The 15,021-nt window shown below is 37.3% G+C and overlaps 1 protein-coding gene across 4 annotated transcripts in view; it reads left to right on the plus strand.

Annotated features, from left to right (window-relative positions):
• kdm6a (lysine (K)-specific demethylase 6A) overlaps positions 1-15,021 on the plus strand; it is a 72,247-nt gene that overhangs the window by 25,521 nt on the left and 31,705 nt on the right. For 2 of the 4 annotated variants that reach the window (XM_079821677.1, XM_079821678.1), the window contains exons 6-7: positions 410-454; positions 11,075-11,195. In XM_079821677.1, coding sequence (XP_079677803.1) covers positions 410-454; positions 11,075-11,195 — 166 coding nt within the window. The remainder of the gene's footprint in view (positions 1-409; positions 455-11,074; positions 11,196-15,021) is intronic. The other 2 variants (XM_079821679.1, XM_079821676.1) reach the window with 1 other exon arrangement.

Below are 15,021 nucleotides of genomic sequence, written 5' to 3' on the forward strand. Positions count from 1 at the left end.
GCGGTTTCTGTTTGCGTCATCACAACATTTCGGCCATGTTGTTTCGGTGATAAAAGTCTTTCGGCCGAAAACCGAAAATGCACTTTTGGGGCATTTTCGGCCGAAAATTTTCGGTGGCCGAATATTCGGTGCATCCCTACCAAAGACCATTATTGTGTTCAGCTGGTGATCTTGTACCATCACTGGATGGAGGTCCGGGTCTTAAAAGATAATGGGAAAAGCATCACATTCCCTCATTCATGAATCAGTCAAGTTTTTTTTCCCTCCCCAATAGCTTTTTAAGGTAAATTTAAATATTATTTTACAGTCTATGAAATTATATTAGATATTGGTATTGATTTGGCAAATGTATGTACTGATGGTATGGTGTGATATTTACTACTGGAGGTCCCCTCTTTTCTTGTCTTAGGGCAGTGCAGCGCACCCCCTCAGATGCCCATTCTGGACAGAGAAGGTAGGCATACCATGTTGGTTTTGTAAGGGTATGCCTCAGACATGCTCTTTAGATTTGTTCAGCTTGCTCCAGTGGCAGGAATTGCATTAACTTGGCATATGTGGAAGTACACTGATGTGCATATTGGATAAAAAAGGAATGATGTGTTGATAGCTGATAGAAATAAAGCATCTGCATTTTTAAAGGTGATGTAAGATTTTTTTTAAAATTAATATTAGGGCTTTCAATGTTGACGTATGTGATTTATTTATTTTTGTCATATCCATGTGATTCTGCTCTTTGCTGTTTGCTCTTAGCTCTGTACAAAAAGGGTGATTAATTGCAATTCAAAATGATCTATTGTCAGCCCTAGTTAAAAATATTCTCTTACCCCAGTCTTAACCCAGTTTATTGTCCATTGACTACTATTAGTATGCCATTTATTGGTTTATCTCCCCCAAAATTTTAAATATTGAGCCTCACAGGCACCAACAAAACATTGAGAGCGGTCCCCTCAGATCTGTCAATCTCTTTCCAACTCAACCTATAGTGAGAGTTTGGGGCATGGCTACTATAGCAGGCGGAGCCAGAGGGTGTTTACTTTGATATGTCCAGTGTAAAATGTGCCTGTTGCAGATATATTAGATGGGTTTATTATAAGTGAGACGCTTGCGTTCCCTCTAGACAGTGTACTGCTTACTCATGACACCTAGCGACTACTTTCAATAAAAGGTCAAAATTATTAGGAATACTTTTAGCTACTTTTACCTGTTGAGACATGCCTTCAAATGTACGGGTAAGAGCTGAGTTTGATATTTGAGTTGAGGGAGGTGCAGCAGGCGAAAGGGCCTTTTGCCTGGTTGCTTGTAAATATGGTTTATCTTTATAATTCCGCTAGGTACCACTAGTGTTTCTAAAAAGACGTACCCCGTAATTGTATTTAAAAGTAGAAATTGTGTAGCAGTTGGATTTAAAAGCAGAAATTTCAAGTTTGTATATTGTTAAAGGTTTTACATTATTCTGTAAGTGAAATGATATTTAATGCTGTCAGTGTCTAAATAGTCATTTTTAGTTAGGGATTCATTTTTTAGGGGGGTGTACCTCAAGATTATTATTTACAGATGTAATTTCTTTTGGTGGTGTTTGTGCCATGTAAAAAGTGCTTTATTTATGCTGAATATAGCTTTGCACAAGCATGGTTAATGTTGGTTAGGGTCATGCTAACGCATATGTTAAGGTTTGGGATTGTACTTTTAAAATTGTGTATTTTAACTTTTTTTTATGGGGCTGTGTCTTTTCCCATAGCCTTTTTTTTTTTTTTTTTTTTGATTGTCAATTATTTTTCTATGGTAATCTACAGCATGCCACAAATGCTGTTGATAGAGTGTAACTCTTATTGAATGTGTAACATTCCTTTTAGTTGTCTATTTTGACCCCATGTAGCTTTCAGGGCTCTGAATCAATTACTCATTAAAGGTCTGAACGGCTTTGTCACATTTTTGTCCTGTATAGGTCATATTGTCTGTTACTTAAATCATTAATTTCAGTGTGCAGTGACTGTAGAGCACATGACCCTGTCACTACTTCTTGCATGCTAGTAGCTGATGAGGAAATCTTCCCCTGTTCGATTCTCGAGCAGGAAACTTCGATGACCTGCTTCCCATTTTCTGTCTCTTTCATTCTTGCCCACTCGCTCAGCATTTGGGATTTTCCTTACTTTGACAAGCTCAGTGCATAAACTTGCTTGCAGTTATTTAGGGCTCTGCAAGACCAGATAGGTTGAGAGACAGAGAGTCCATACTATAATAAAATGATCTGGTCAGATTTTTTATGTGTAATCCAAAAGTTTATAAATCTGTTCTCTGGAATTTGTTTGTTGTTAAAGTATTCTTGTGTGCCTTTTTAATTTTCTATTTTTGCTGTTTTGGAATGGAAATAACTAATTTGATTAGCTAGTTGCTTATATGCTAGGTTGGTTGTGGCATTTTTTTGTGGGAGTTTTGACTGCTAGAACTTGTGACTTATTGTTTAGTTTGCTAGTTTTTGCTTCCATTGCTTTTAGAAAATCAGTTATCCTTCATACAAATGGAAATAAATGAAAAAATAAAAATTATTCATGTGAATCTAGGAATGTACTGAAATTTCAGCGGGAGGAAACAGCAATTTTAGGTTTTGGGGACAAATTTGGCTGAAACAGTTACGTTTAGTTAACGCTTCGTGCACACAATGTGGATAAACTACAGGGTCAAAGACGAGATGTAACAATTTTGGTGTCCACATCAAATTAAATTGACAAAGTCATTTTAGATACATAAATTTTTTTTAAATGCAAGTAAAGTGTCTACTTTAGTATCAAATGGTCAAGTAGTCAAATGACTAAAAATGTCAACATATGGGGGAAACGTTCCAAAGTGAAAAAATTAGGGATGGGGCCGATCCGATCCAGTATCGGTATCGGGACCGATACCAGCTTAATTCACGTATCGGATTTTCCCGATCCAACCTGCGGAGAAATCCGATACCCATGAGCCACGTCTGCGCTTTCCAAAAGTGATTCCCGCCGGCTTGTCTGCAAACTATGGAATGGATTTTCTGAACAGAGGCGCGGCTCAATGAGACACAGAGTTATGAGACACGCCCCACTCAGGAAATCCATTCCGCAGTTTGTAGCAGGATAGCATTGAGCAGCATTGTGGCTAGCCAATGTCAGCTGTGTGGAAATACTTCACACTGGAAACACCGCAGAGAGAGCAAGACAATGTTTACTAAACCGTATTTCAGAGAGGTGGAAGCTCCATCGCGTCGTACAACACAACGAACGCAATCAAACATTTAAAAAAGCAGACAAGACTAGGGTGACATTTAAGAGATAATAATTAGGGCTTGACATTGACAATCGCCATCTGCGGTTGTATTTCGGCTGTGTAACACTCACGCCAGCCACTTTGAACTTATTATGGTCTTCTCAAAAGCCATCTGTTATAATCACGTTGCGCATTATAACCAATCACACGTGTTTATATTGAGTTTATTAATATAATAATCAGAGGCGTTCAGATTAGCGGAGTTTTGTTCAGAGCGCGCGGCTCTCACGCTCGCTGAAATCTACACTCAAAGCAGAGATAAACGTGCGATGCACGCAGGAGATTAATTCATCATACAGTGATTGACAGTTTGTTATATTTCAGCACCGAAAATAGTTTCAAACAAAACACAGCAGAACCACAGCGCATTTTACGACTGGCATTAGGTTGGCTTGACGTTCGCGAATCTAGGGACCGTCTCTAAAGTTACATACAACATTGGTAGGCTATACACGTTTCTAACTTAAATGGCATTTGAAGAGAATGACTTAGTCATAAAACTGACTGTAAAGTGTTCATCTAGGTGTTAGGTATGATGCACACCTTTTGGATTTTTGAAATTTAATCAAATAAACTGTCAAATCATATGAAAATGCTTTATTTCACTAGAATACTGTATGGGCTCTTACACAAAATATGCTAGATTTAAATGTGTCATAGCTGATAGAACACTGATGAGAATATTGCTTGAGAATATATTTACAGATATAATATTAGAGATTTATGCATTATACGTTGCCATTGACGACAGCCATTATAAGGAAGGAAATCCCACAGAATCTAGCTTAAAAAAATGCGTAGAGCTGCTTGATTTATTTTTTGTTTGTTGATTTTCAAATATAAATTGATAACCGTGATAATTTGGGTCACTATTATGTTCATATTATACTTGCCTGTTGAGTGGAGTTTATGTCAGCATCATATAAAATCAACAATAATGATAATAATAATAATATTAAAGCAAACACAGCTCTGGTATCGGAATAGTATCGGTATCGGCCGATATCCAAATTCAGGTATCGGGATCGGATCGGAAGTGAAAAAATGTGGATCGGTGCATCCCTAGTAAAAATGTATATAATGTATATAAGCATATAAAATACCAAGTTAAAAAATATATTTGTTTTCTTGGCATCAAATAATTTAGTTAAACGTGTCAGCTGTGTGGACTCAGAGGCTGGGTTGACAGTATCGTTCTTTTAGTCTATGCTGTTTTCTGTCGATGCATTATTAATAGTGGTGGGCATAGATAATTTTTTTTAAATCTAGATTAATCTCACTGTAATCTTGGAATTAATCTTGATTAAAATGGCTCATTTGAATTCTGCTGAAGGCCTTCAGAATATGTGTGCTCGTAAGTGATTGTTTGTTTTTTTTGTAGTTTGAATGATAAATAACTTCTGTCTCTTTAAGACCTGACACATGCATGGATCCCAAACACTGTTCCTGTGAGCTTGTTACGACTGTTTACGACTGTAACTCACCAAGATGGGCATTGAGACATTTTTGAGTGTATTTGACCATTAATAAGATGGAAAAAGGAGATAATTTCTGCACTTGTATGTCAGAGGCGGCTTTATTACAGTATGTGTGTGAATTAGTAGAATTCATGTTATGTGCAACCCTGCGCGAAATTCAGACCGGTCACACCAATACTAAAACGCGGTCATGAGGAAAAATCCAGCAGAACACCTGTCAACTCGCTGTCGGTCGGAGAGGAGAGGAGAGTGTAGCTAATATATCGATACTGTAGAAAATGAGTATCGTATAGTTTCAGATATTTCAGTATCGATACATATCGAAATATCACTATTTTTGACAACACTAGTAGGCATACACACAGGTTCAAAGACTCGTTCTCTCGCCCCCTACAGTGCAATTCGGCTAGGTATACATCCACGCTAAAATATCAAGGTGAAAGTCATCATAGCTTGCGTAGTATAGACCCAGCTCCCAACCCAACTTCGAGAATAGATTAACGGCGATATTTTTTTTTCATCGCCCGATAAGTTTCACGTTAACGCAGCACGTTAACGCCGATAACGGCCCACCACTAGTTATTAACAATGTCACCTAAACATTTTTAGCATGCATACATTCCAGTAACTGCAACAAGCCTTTGTTAGTTTCAAGTTCTGTCAATTTTATCATGAAATGTACATTTACATCTAATCATTTTTGCAGATGCTTTTATCCAAAGCGACTAACGCATGAGGAGAACAATAGAAGCAATCAAACCAACAATATCAGGGCTGTAGACTAACATTTGAGAATAAGCATGTGACGGTCACGGTATCAAATTTTCATGTTGCGATTAATTGCTGAAGCTTATCACGGTATACGGTATTATCACAATATTGAAATAAGGTGCAGAAAAAGTGGTCACATTCTAACCGGTTTAATAACTTTTTTTTACTAAAATAACTGATTATTCAAATCCAGTAAACCAATACACAAAAATCTAGACTATATAGTCAACAGATTGAAGTGAACCAGTTAAATATATTTGTTTATAAAGAAAATAGGTGTCCCTACAATAAGGTCTCATCAGGTAAATCCATTAATAGGGACCTATTATGCCCATTTTTACAAGATGTAATTTAAATCTCCGGTGTCCCCAGAATGTGTCTGTAAAGTTTCAGCTTAAAATACCTCACAGATCATTTATAAATCCATTTCTGACTACAGTCAAGAACAGGCTGTTTTCGTGCATGTGCCCCCTCTCCACAAAGTTCCTGCCTCAATTGGATTCTCTGCCAAAAACTAACAATATCTGCTTGTTTTTTTTTACTAAAAACAAAGCTTATTATAAGCAAGACAAGTTAAGTGTTTATTTAAGAGGATAAATGGATCAAACATGTGTTGTTAACTCACTCAGTCCACTTGGTCGTTACTTTAAAAAACAAAAACTTTAATTTAACAAACAAAAAAATGCTTTAAACATTTTCCTAAATTAACTTAATAAAGAAACGAAGTATAACTACTTTGACATTAAAAACAAAACTCAACTATGTTAATGGCTGCAACGATGTGTAATAGGGAGGAATGTTTAATAAAATAAAAGGTTCTATATGGCACTAAAATCTATATCGCAGTCACTCTCATGGATAGCATAGTTCTTCTTTCATTATTAAAGTTTATTATTTCCATGCGTTTTAAATTCTATATTAGTTTAAACATCTAATGGATCGTTTTCTGAGTGTAAGTCTCAAGTCTCGTGAGTAACTTCTCTTTCTCACAGTAACGTGCAAAAACAAAATTTTATAGGGAAAATTTAAATATTCTATCTAAATATTTATTAAATGTACCATTGTTCTTCTGTAGTATCATACTGAACTGACCGACAGCTTCAGTGATTATAAAGGAGTGCTCTTTAATTACTTTCTGTGTAATTCAGTCATAATTTGTAGAAATGTTTTTTTTTTCATGAGACTTCCATGAGACTTTCCTCAATTTCCCTATATTAAAGGCCCACTGAAGTGCCTTGAAATGCACAGTATTATTCAATGTGTTGATGTAATTTCCCCTGAAACGGCTCCAGCTGTAAGCAGCTCCTCCTTTTTTTTAAAACCGCTAATAGTGTTTCGTTAATATCACTGTTTGACTAGAGCCTTTCTGTTTGGTAAAGCCACAGTTTCCTCAATCATAATCTCTAACCGTTTATCATCATCTCCATATCGCTTTGAAATGCAGCACTCTGTGCCGAATTTAAATGGGTCCAATATGTTTTGTTGTCTGCGCCGACTTGTGCAAATGATCCGCTCTTCACTCTCATATCTCTAGTCTAGACCAGAACCGTGTGTGTGTACTGCGGTGGTGCGTGTGAAACTAACGTGAAACCAGACTTAATTTGCCTCAACTGAAAGCATATTTACACTGTGAATTGTTTCCTATCACATTTATAGTGCGCTATGTATGTCCCATTCACCATGTAGAAAATAGTAAATGTGTGAACAACTGACGATATCAGCCGCAGCTTCAGTGTCTATTTATAATGTAGGGGGCGGGATGCTTCAGATTCTAAAGAGCATTTGATTGGACGGAAGATGTGATGAGAAGCTGTAGTCTGCAGTAATGTCATAAAAATCTGTGCTTGAATTTCACTCTCAAAAGGTTGTACTAACCCGGAGATGAATATTGTAAAAACAAAACATTTGACTATTTGCAGTTGGCTACATTAAATCCATCCATGGTTGTGAATGTTGATGATTTGTGGGCTGAAAAGCCTTCTATAATTTGCTATAATGTTTCTCCTGGTTTCCACATCAGCACTGTTAGATCTGAAATCTGGTCTATAATGGAGAATTATGGAATTCAAATGCTTTCTCACTGGATCTCGCAGCGCTGTGTAGAAACGGTGTTGCATGCTCAAGAATGGCCTGTGAATACCTTTTCTGAGCGTTCGCTGACTGTTTTTGCTCTGAGCTGATAAATGGTCTGCGCTGCGCAGCTCATATGAGGAGTGCAGTTTTGTTTTGTTTCGTTTGATGTTTTTCATACGCAACAGAAATGCCAGCTCTTATCATTTGAGAAACGTGGTGGTGGCACCATTTCAAATTCTCACAAAATTGAGTTGCACCGGAAGAGAAATGCTGCTGTGACTAGTCCTAGTTAATCTAGCACAGTACACGTAGCAAGTTTATATATATTATATTATATTATATTATTATTATACATTTTTATTTATAGGTGCCTTTCATGGCGCTCAAGTGTTAGGTTTTGCTTTTAGTTCTATCAAACCAATTTGAATGTATTTGGCAGCAATGGCTGTAATGTTGTCTTTAAACCATTTCAGTACAAATTCTTAAATATTCAAATAAGATTTTGCTGTATAGCCCTTGTTAGCCCAAAAAACTAAAAAACAATGTTAAATGTTTTGCAAGCCATTTATTGCTATTGTTTTTTAAAGTCAGATTTTTTTTTTAAAGGTCTCAGTAAAATATTGTCCAAAACGAATTGCCCATATGCAAAGATGGCACATTTGAAATCGTAATCTTATCTGGGTTCTTGCTACCGAGCTGAAATTGAATGCTAACAGATATCTTTCTCAAGCACGAAAAAGCTTTTTTACTGTTTGAAATAACAAACCTGTACGTTTTATATCGATAAACAATAGGCTCTGATTGGCTTGTTTTTTTTTTATGAAGCCAGCAATATTAATTGATCTATTGGACACTTGCATTGCATATTTATTGATCTTTTTGTTTGCCTGCCTTATTGCCGGTCTTATATAGCTGCAGCTCATCTGAGAGCAGGGGTGTAAATCGCGGGGGGGACGGGGGGGACCGGACCCCCCCAATCTGAGGGCTGTCCCCCCCCTAAAAACCATGCTGCGTATTGTAAATAATATAACAATATATACTTAAAATAAATGTGTATGTAGTAAAACAATACAAACGCAAACGGGACAAAAAAATGCATTTTAAGTTTAGAAACATTGGAGTCCCCCCTCCCCCCTTGCCCCACAGTGGTTTGATCCACCGCGCACCTCAACTAACCTAGCGTTACCCATAGACCGTAAAAAACTACCACAAGTTTGGGGAGAGAACAAAGCTCTTCAGACAGCAGTTGTGAAACTCCAGTAAGCCTTTAAGGCTATTTTATTCACTTTAAACATCAGATGAAGTGATTATATTCTCTTTAATACAGATTAGGCAAAACACTGTTAACATCACTTGCCCACCGCGGCACCGTCGTTTTAATTTTTATAGTAATAAAATAATTTAGTTCAGTTAGAGAACAGACAACAATTAAAAACTGAACGTGTCTGCTCAATACAGCACGAGCCGAACGGGCAAACAGCTGACAGACAAGATGATCGAAGATTTGGTTTCAAAGCGAAATGTAAAAGCGCCTATTTAAGGGAGTGTGTCCTTGTAGTTTTGTTGCTGTGTTGTTCATTACGAATAATAGGCTAATGAACCCGAAATTCAAGCAACCCGCCCCCAAATTCTAAAAAGTGGCGCTAATTCTAAACCGAAAGTATATGCGCACAGCCGTTCTGTCAGATCTGTGTAGGGTTTTGCTCAATATGAATCTGAATATCATCGTATAAAATACTATGTGGAGGACGCAAGATAATTGTATAATTATAATATGACTGCGTGGTGAACCTTAATTGTGTTGATTGCAATGTAAGTCGCTTTGGATAAAAGCGTTTGCCAAAATGCATAAATGTATTTAAACAACTATCGCTTTGTGTTGTTGCTGTTCTGATAAAATTACAGAGTAAAGAAAAAACGGACATTAGATAATTTTTCAGTACACCAAAAAGCCAAATAAGTAGGTACGAAATGTTGTTTTTTTTTTTTTTTTTTTGTGGTATACATATCCTTACAAGTACGATTTTGGCTGTATTATTTGTGTCCCCTTCAAAAATTGCTCTTGAGAAATTTCATGTTTATTGTCCCCCCCAACTATAAGATGAAATTTACGCCCCTGTCTGAGAGTAATACAATTCACAAGAATAAAGAAATAATGCTAAATCTTTCGTTCTGTCATGCAGCAGAGCACTCACGCACTGCAGTTCTCTGCAGAGAGCAGAAAAGACTGTTTGGAGAGGGGAGGGGGGGTATTGGTGCCATTGGGTTCATTGGGCTGTGGCTCAGTAAAAACACCCTCTGTTTGCCTGAGCAGACACTGTATAAGTAAGCAAAACCCACTGCTGTGAGCCGACCACATGTTGCAATATCAGAGGTGGAGATCATGTGTTATGGTCCACTTTGTGTGGCACTATTATAAATTTGAATGTCCTACACGTGCATATATATATATATAAAATGAGAGAGAGACGGGTTACAACAGGGTCAACCATGCAGCACAATTGTTTCACTAGCCTTTCCATTGGAATTATGCTTCTGCTGCTAGCTTTTCTTTTTAAAGGTCCTGTTCTTCGTGATCCCATTTTTCAAACTTTAGTTATTGTGTAATGTTGCTGTTAAAGCATAAATAATACCTGTAAAATTATAAAGCTCCAAGTTCAATGCCAAGCGAGATATCTTATTTAACAGAAGTTCCCTTTCAAAGCCTACAGCGAACGGCCGGTTTGGACTACATCCCTGTACATCCTCCTTTAATGACGTCAGTAGAACAGTTTGTCAACTAACCTCCGCCCACAAGAATATGCAAAAAAGGGGGCGTGGTCTTGTTGCTCTCCCACGTGGAGAAGAGGAAGTGTTGCGTTTGTAGAGTGTGTTTGTCGCCATGTCGTCCAGACGCCGTTATTTTCATCCCGGAGTCAATTCACCTTTGTTTGGCCTTCAGGGACGCTGTACTTTGAGCACATGCATCTCCCCGTTATGGGAAGAGGCGTGACCTTTCCGGGCAACGTGCGCTAAACTGCTGTAAAATCACAACACGGGGACCGCTGGCACAATCAGAACTCGTTACGTATTTCTGAAGGGGACTTCATAGAATAAGGAAATCTTCGAGCCGTTTTTAGGACAGTGAAAACAGCGGTATGCAGATAAGTAAATTGTGTGAAAAATACTGTGTTTTTTTACATGCGAAACATGAACACATGTTATATTGCACACTGTAAACACAATTAAAGCTTCAAAAAAATCAGGGAAAAACGGGACCTTTAAAGCACATGGACCATTTCATTTTATTTTATGCTGCTTTTCATGCAATTAATTTCACATTTTAATTCCAGATGTTCTTTTTCCTTGAATTATAATTTAATCATTAATTAAGCATTAACCACATTGTATGCATCTATGAATTAAAGTATATCCCTCCTTAAGGTTTCTTTTGTTGTTGTTTTTGTCTTCTGCAGGGCGATAAAGGCATTTCAGGAGGTGCTTTACATTGACCCCAGCTTCTCAAGAGCCAAGGAGATCCATCTACGACTCGGCCTGATGTTTAAAGTCATCACAGACTATGAGTCAAGCCTCAAGGTATGTTTGTTAACAGCTCTGTCTCCCTCTCTATATTACAGTAATGTATTTTGCAGACACTTTTATCCGAAGCGACTTTATTTACAATTTATCAATGCTTGCATTCCCTTGAATTGAACCCTTGACCTTGGCATTTCTAGCTCTGTGCTCTTCTGTTGGAGCTAAAGCTACAGTCTCTGAATATGTATACATTTTATAATTCTGGCAGGGATGTGTTTTTTCCGTATTTCAGTATTTTCCACCCTGTAAAATTATGACCCACGTGAGTTGCGTATATCTAGGGCTGGACCAGAACATTCGCTTGATGGGTTGGTATTCGATTTTCAAATTTGTGATTTGAATATTCGTTGTTGTTTTTTTCTGCGAACACCTTGCATCCCGCTCAAAACGGCTCTCATTCACGCTTGCATATGTTAACACTATAAAATCTTATAATATCTTATAGCCAAGCCATTTTTAATAGTCTCGTTATACTTAATAAATATATTTGCTTCTTCTTAGTGTTCCCTGCACCAGAGCGCACAACTGCACGAGCTTATATGGCAGAAGCCATGTCTGAGCTTGCATTTTGGGTTAAACTGCGTTCGTTTGACATTGTGGAAAATAGAATAATAGAATCAAAATGTATTATCCTTTTTACACGTTAGGGATGTGACGGTGAAAAAAATTTCCCTCACCGTTTCCCTCATTGCTTGGACACTGAGCGGCTGAACGAATGCAGCCGTGCACCGTTTACTTTCGGTTTGCCAATTCAGGGGCGGGTTGCTTGAATTGTGGGTTCATTAGCTATTATTCTTAATGAAAAACATAGCAACAAAACAGTACAATGACAAACTCGCCTTAAATAGGCGCTTTTACATCACTTTGAAACCAAATATTCCGCGATCATCTTGTAAGTTAGCTCCTCGCTCTCGTGAAGAATATGATCTGACTGCTGCTGCTGATGTGCTGAGACGCCCGTTAATTTGGCTCAAGTGGCACGTTCAGTTTTTTAATTGTAGTTAGTCTTAGAGCCCTGCACGGGCCTCAAATCTGACCCTTAGCCCAGCCCTGTCCGACAGCTTACCAAAACTATCGGCCCGAGTCCCGTGATTTTTTTATTTTATTTTTTTTATCCTCCCTATTAGGCCTACACATCGTTGCAGCCATTAAAATAGTTCAGTTTTGTTTTTAATGTCTGCAACGATGTGTAGGCCTAATAGGGAGGTTCTATTAAGTAGTTATATTTCGTTTCGTTTCTTTATTAAGTTAATTTAGGAAAATGTTTAAAGCATTTTTTTGTTTGTTAAATGAAAGTTTTAGATTTTTAAAGTAATGACCAAGCGGCCAACGGCGGACAGTGAGTTAACCACATGTTTGATCAATTAAGCCTCTCAAATCAACACTGGACTTGTCTTACTTATAATAAAATCCATAGATATAAAACACTTCAAGCATCACAATGTTGGTTTAAACATTTAGCCTACTATCACCACCACCACCACCACAGTAAAAAGGCATTTTTGACAAGCTGAGGCAGGCAGATGCTGCTCGCAACGGCGCAAATGAATCAAATAAAGTGAAGTGACGTGTTTTTTTTATTTAATTTATTTTTTTATTTTAGTGCCATATAGAACCTTTTTTTTTTACTAAATAAACTGCAAAACGTTCTCTAATACTTTTATTTCATGCACGGGTTGCTTCTAACAGCGCTGCATGAGCTCAAGACACTATCTGTGGGACACCCATAGCATGTTAGCCAGGGTTCAAAGAAAAAATTGCGAATTTTGACAATGCATGGTGGTGAGAATGTGATATGGCGATCATCAAATAGCAGCGGTTGTGATAAATTTATAGTCAGATGTGCCTCATGTTTCAGAGTACTGTAACAGCACTGTGTTTTCGGTTTTGATTCACAGTAAATGCTACTCTGCAGTGCTGTGTGTTTGAATAGCTTCTAATTTGCATTTGTGAACTTTAAAGGAATGGTTCACACAAAAATGAAAATTCTCTACTCACCCTCAAGTTGGAAGAATGTTTGTAACCAAGCAGATCTCAGCAGCCATTGACTATCATAGTCCCCCCCCCCCTCACTATGGTAGTCAAGGGCAGCCGAAATCTGCTTGGTTACAAACATTCTTCCAAATATCTTTCTTTGTGTTCAGCAGAACAAATAAATAAATACAGGTTTGGAACAACTTGACTAAATGCATGACAAATGATGACAGAATTTTCATTTGAGTGAACTATCCCTTTAACATGTTGTCAGCAAAGAAAAACGAAAGGTCTCTCTGCGGTTTCCCACCAAAATAAAAGTTAAATGATTTAACGTTTAAAAAAATGTTGTATTGTAATTTTACTGAAAATAAGTGTTTTAATTAATAATAATAATAAAAAGTATTATTATTAATATTTATATATTACGACTATACTACTGTCCTTGTATTAGTTAGGGATGCACCGAAATGAAAATTCATGGCTGAAACAGAAAAATCTGGCTGCAATTGGCAGAAAACTGAAAATGTTTTTTTTTTTTTTTTTTACCTATTATCCAAATAATATATAGTCCTACAAAACAATTATAATCAGAGCATGTGAGCAGAGTGTAGCGGAGAGCAGATCAGTGAACAAGAGAGTAGCGTCATTTTACCAGCGTTGCTCTGCTATACCACACCATGTAACAGCACAGTTGGGCTATTGCATACAGAAAAAATACTACTACATAGAAATTTCATGTTGACTTGGCTTTTCTGATGAGCGTGAGCGGTACATGAGTGGAACGTTTGTATGGGCTATTTGCGACTGAGCTCTGCATGTGCATAGAGCGGAATATTAAGCGAATTGTCACACCGGCCAGTGATAACGGTTAGAATGAAAGTGAAACCATAGCGATAGCACCCTGAGGGGCGGGGTAGCATTCTTTTTTTTTCTTTTCTGTCGACGTAAAATGATTTAACACACACTTCCTGCCTCAGACCTACGTTGGTCATCTTAGGGTGATTTCACACCTGAGCGTTTGTTTCAGGAACCTGGTGCGTTTTCTCCCTTGGGTCGGTTCGTTTAGGTATATGTGAACACTGCAACCACGCCAAAACAATCGCTCCGAGACCGCCTTAAAGGATTAGTTCACCTCAAAATAAAAATTTCCTGACAATTTAGGTAAAGTTTTTTTTTGTCTTTAGCTGATCACATGCCAGTTCTGGGTTTTCAGACACAGATGTTTAATCAATTCTATCCATGTACATTTCGGGCCATGTATTGTAATTTTCACTACTGTTTTAATAATATAACTTTATTTACAGTGCAAGTCATTGATTTCAATGTGCTCCAAGAACTGTCTTTTACGAACAGGCTTTTGATGTTGGTTAAAATGGACCTTAATATACAAAACATTGGCCTGCTGAATCTGCTTTTAAATATTGCAATGCTGGTAGTTTAGTTCCGACTGTTACCATTATCAGCAGCTCATTGGTCAGTTATAGTATTGCAAATGTTTTCAATTTGAGATAGCAGGCCTCATTTATACAACAATTTTTAAAGCAGTTTCCCAGCAGCATGACAACTGTTCTAAAAGGATCGCTTGGTTATACTTTGCTGTTGTCATATCTGTGGGTCAGTTCATTGGCTTTACATGTTCAAGACGGGGGTTGAAAGATTAAATATAGCTTTGCATTTATTAAGTTATGTGTATATATTCATCTATTAAAAATTTATTAATTGTATATCATTTATACATTTAAATTGTAGTTAAAGAGTTAATAGGCTATGTGCATGTGGTATTAGGAGTCTTTATGGCAATGAAATTATTTCTTGATTAATGATTATACATTTTAAGGGCAAATATGAA

This window comes from Gobio gobio (genome assembly GCF_949357685.1).
Source record: "Gobio gobio genome assembly, chromosome: 7".
Lineage (NCBI taxonomy): Eukaryota > Metazoa > Chordata > Actinopteri > Cypriniformes > Gobionidae > Gobio > Gobio gobio.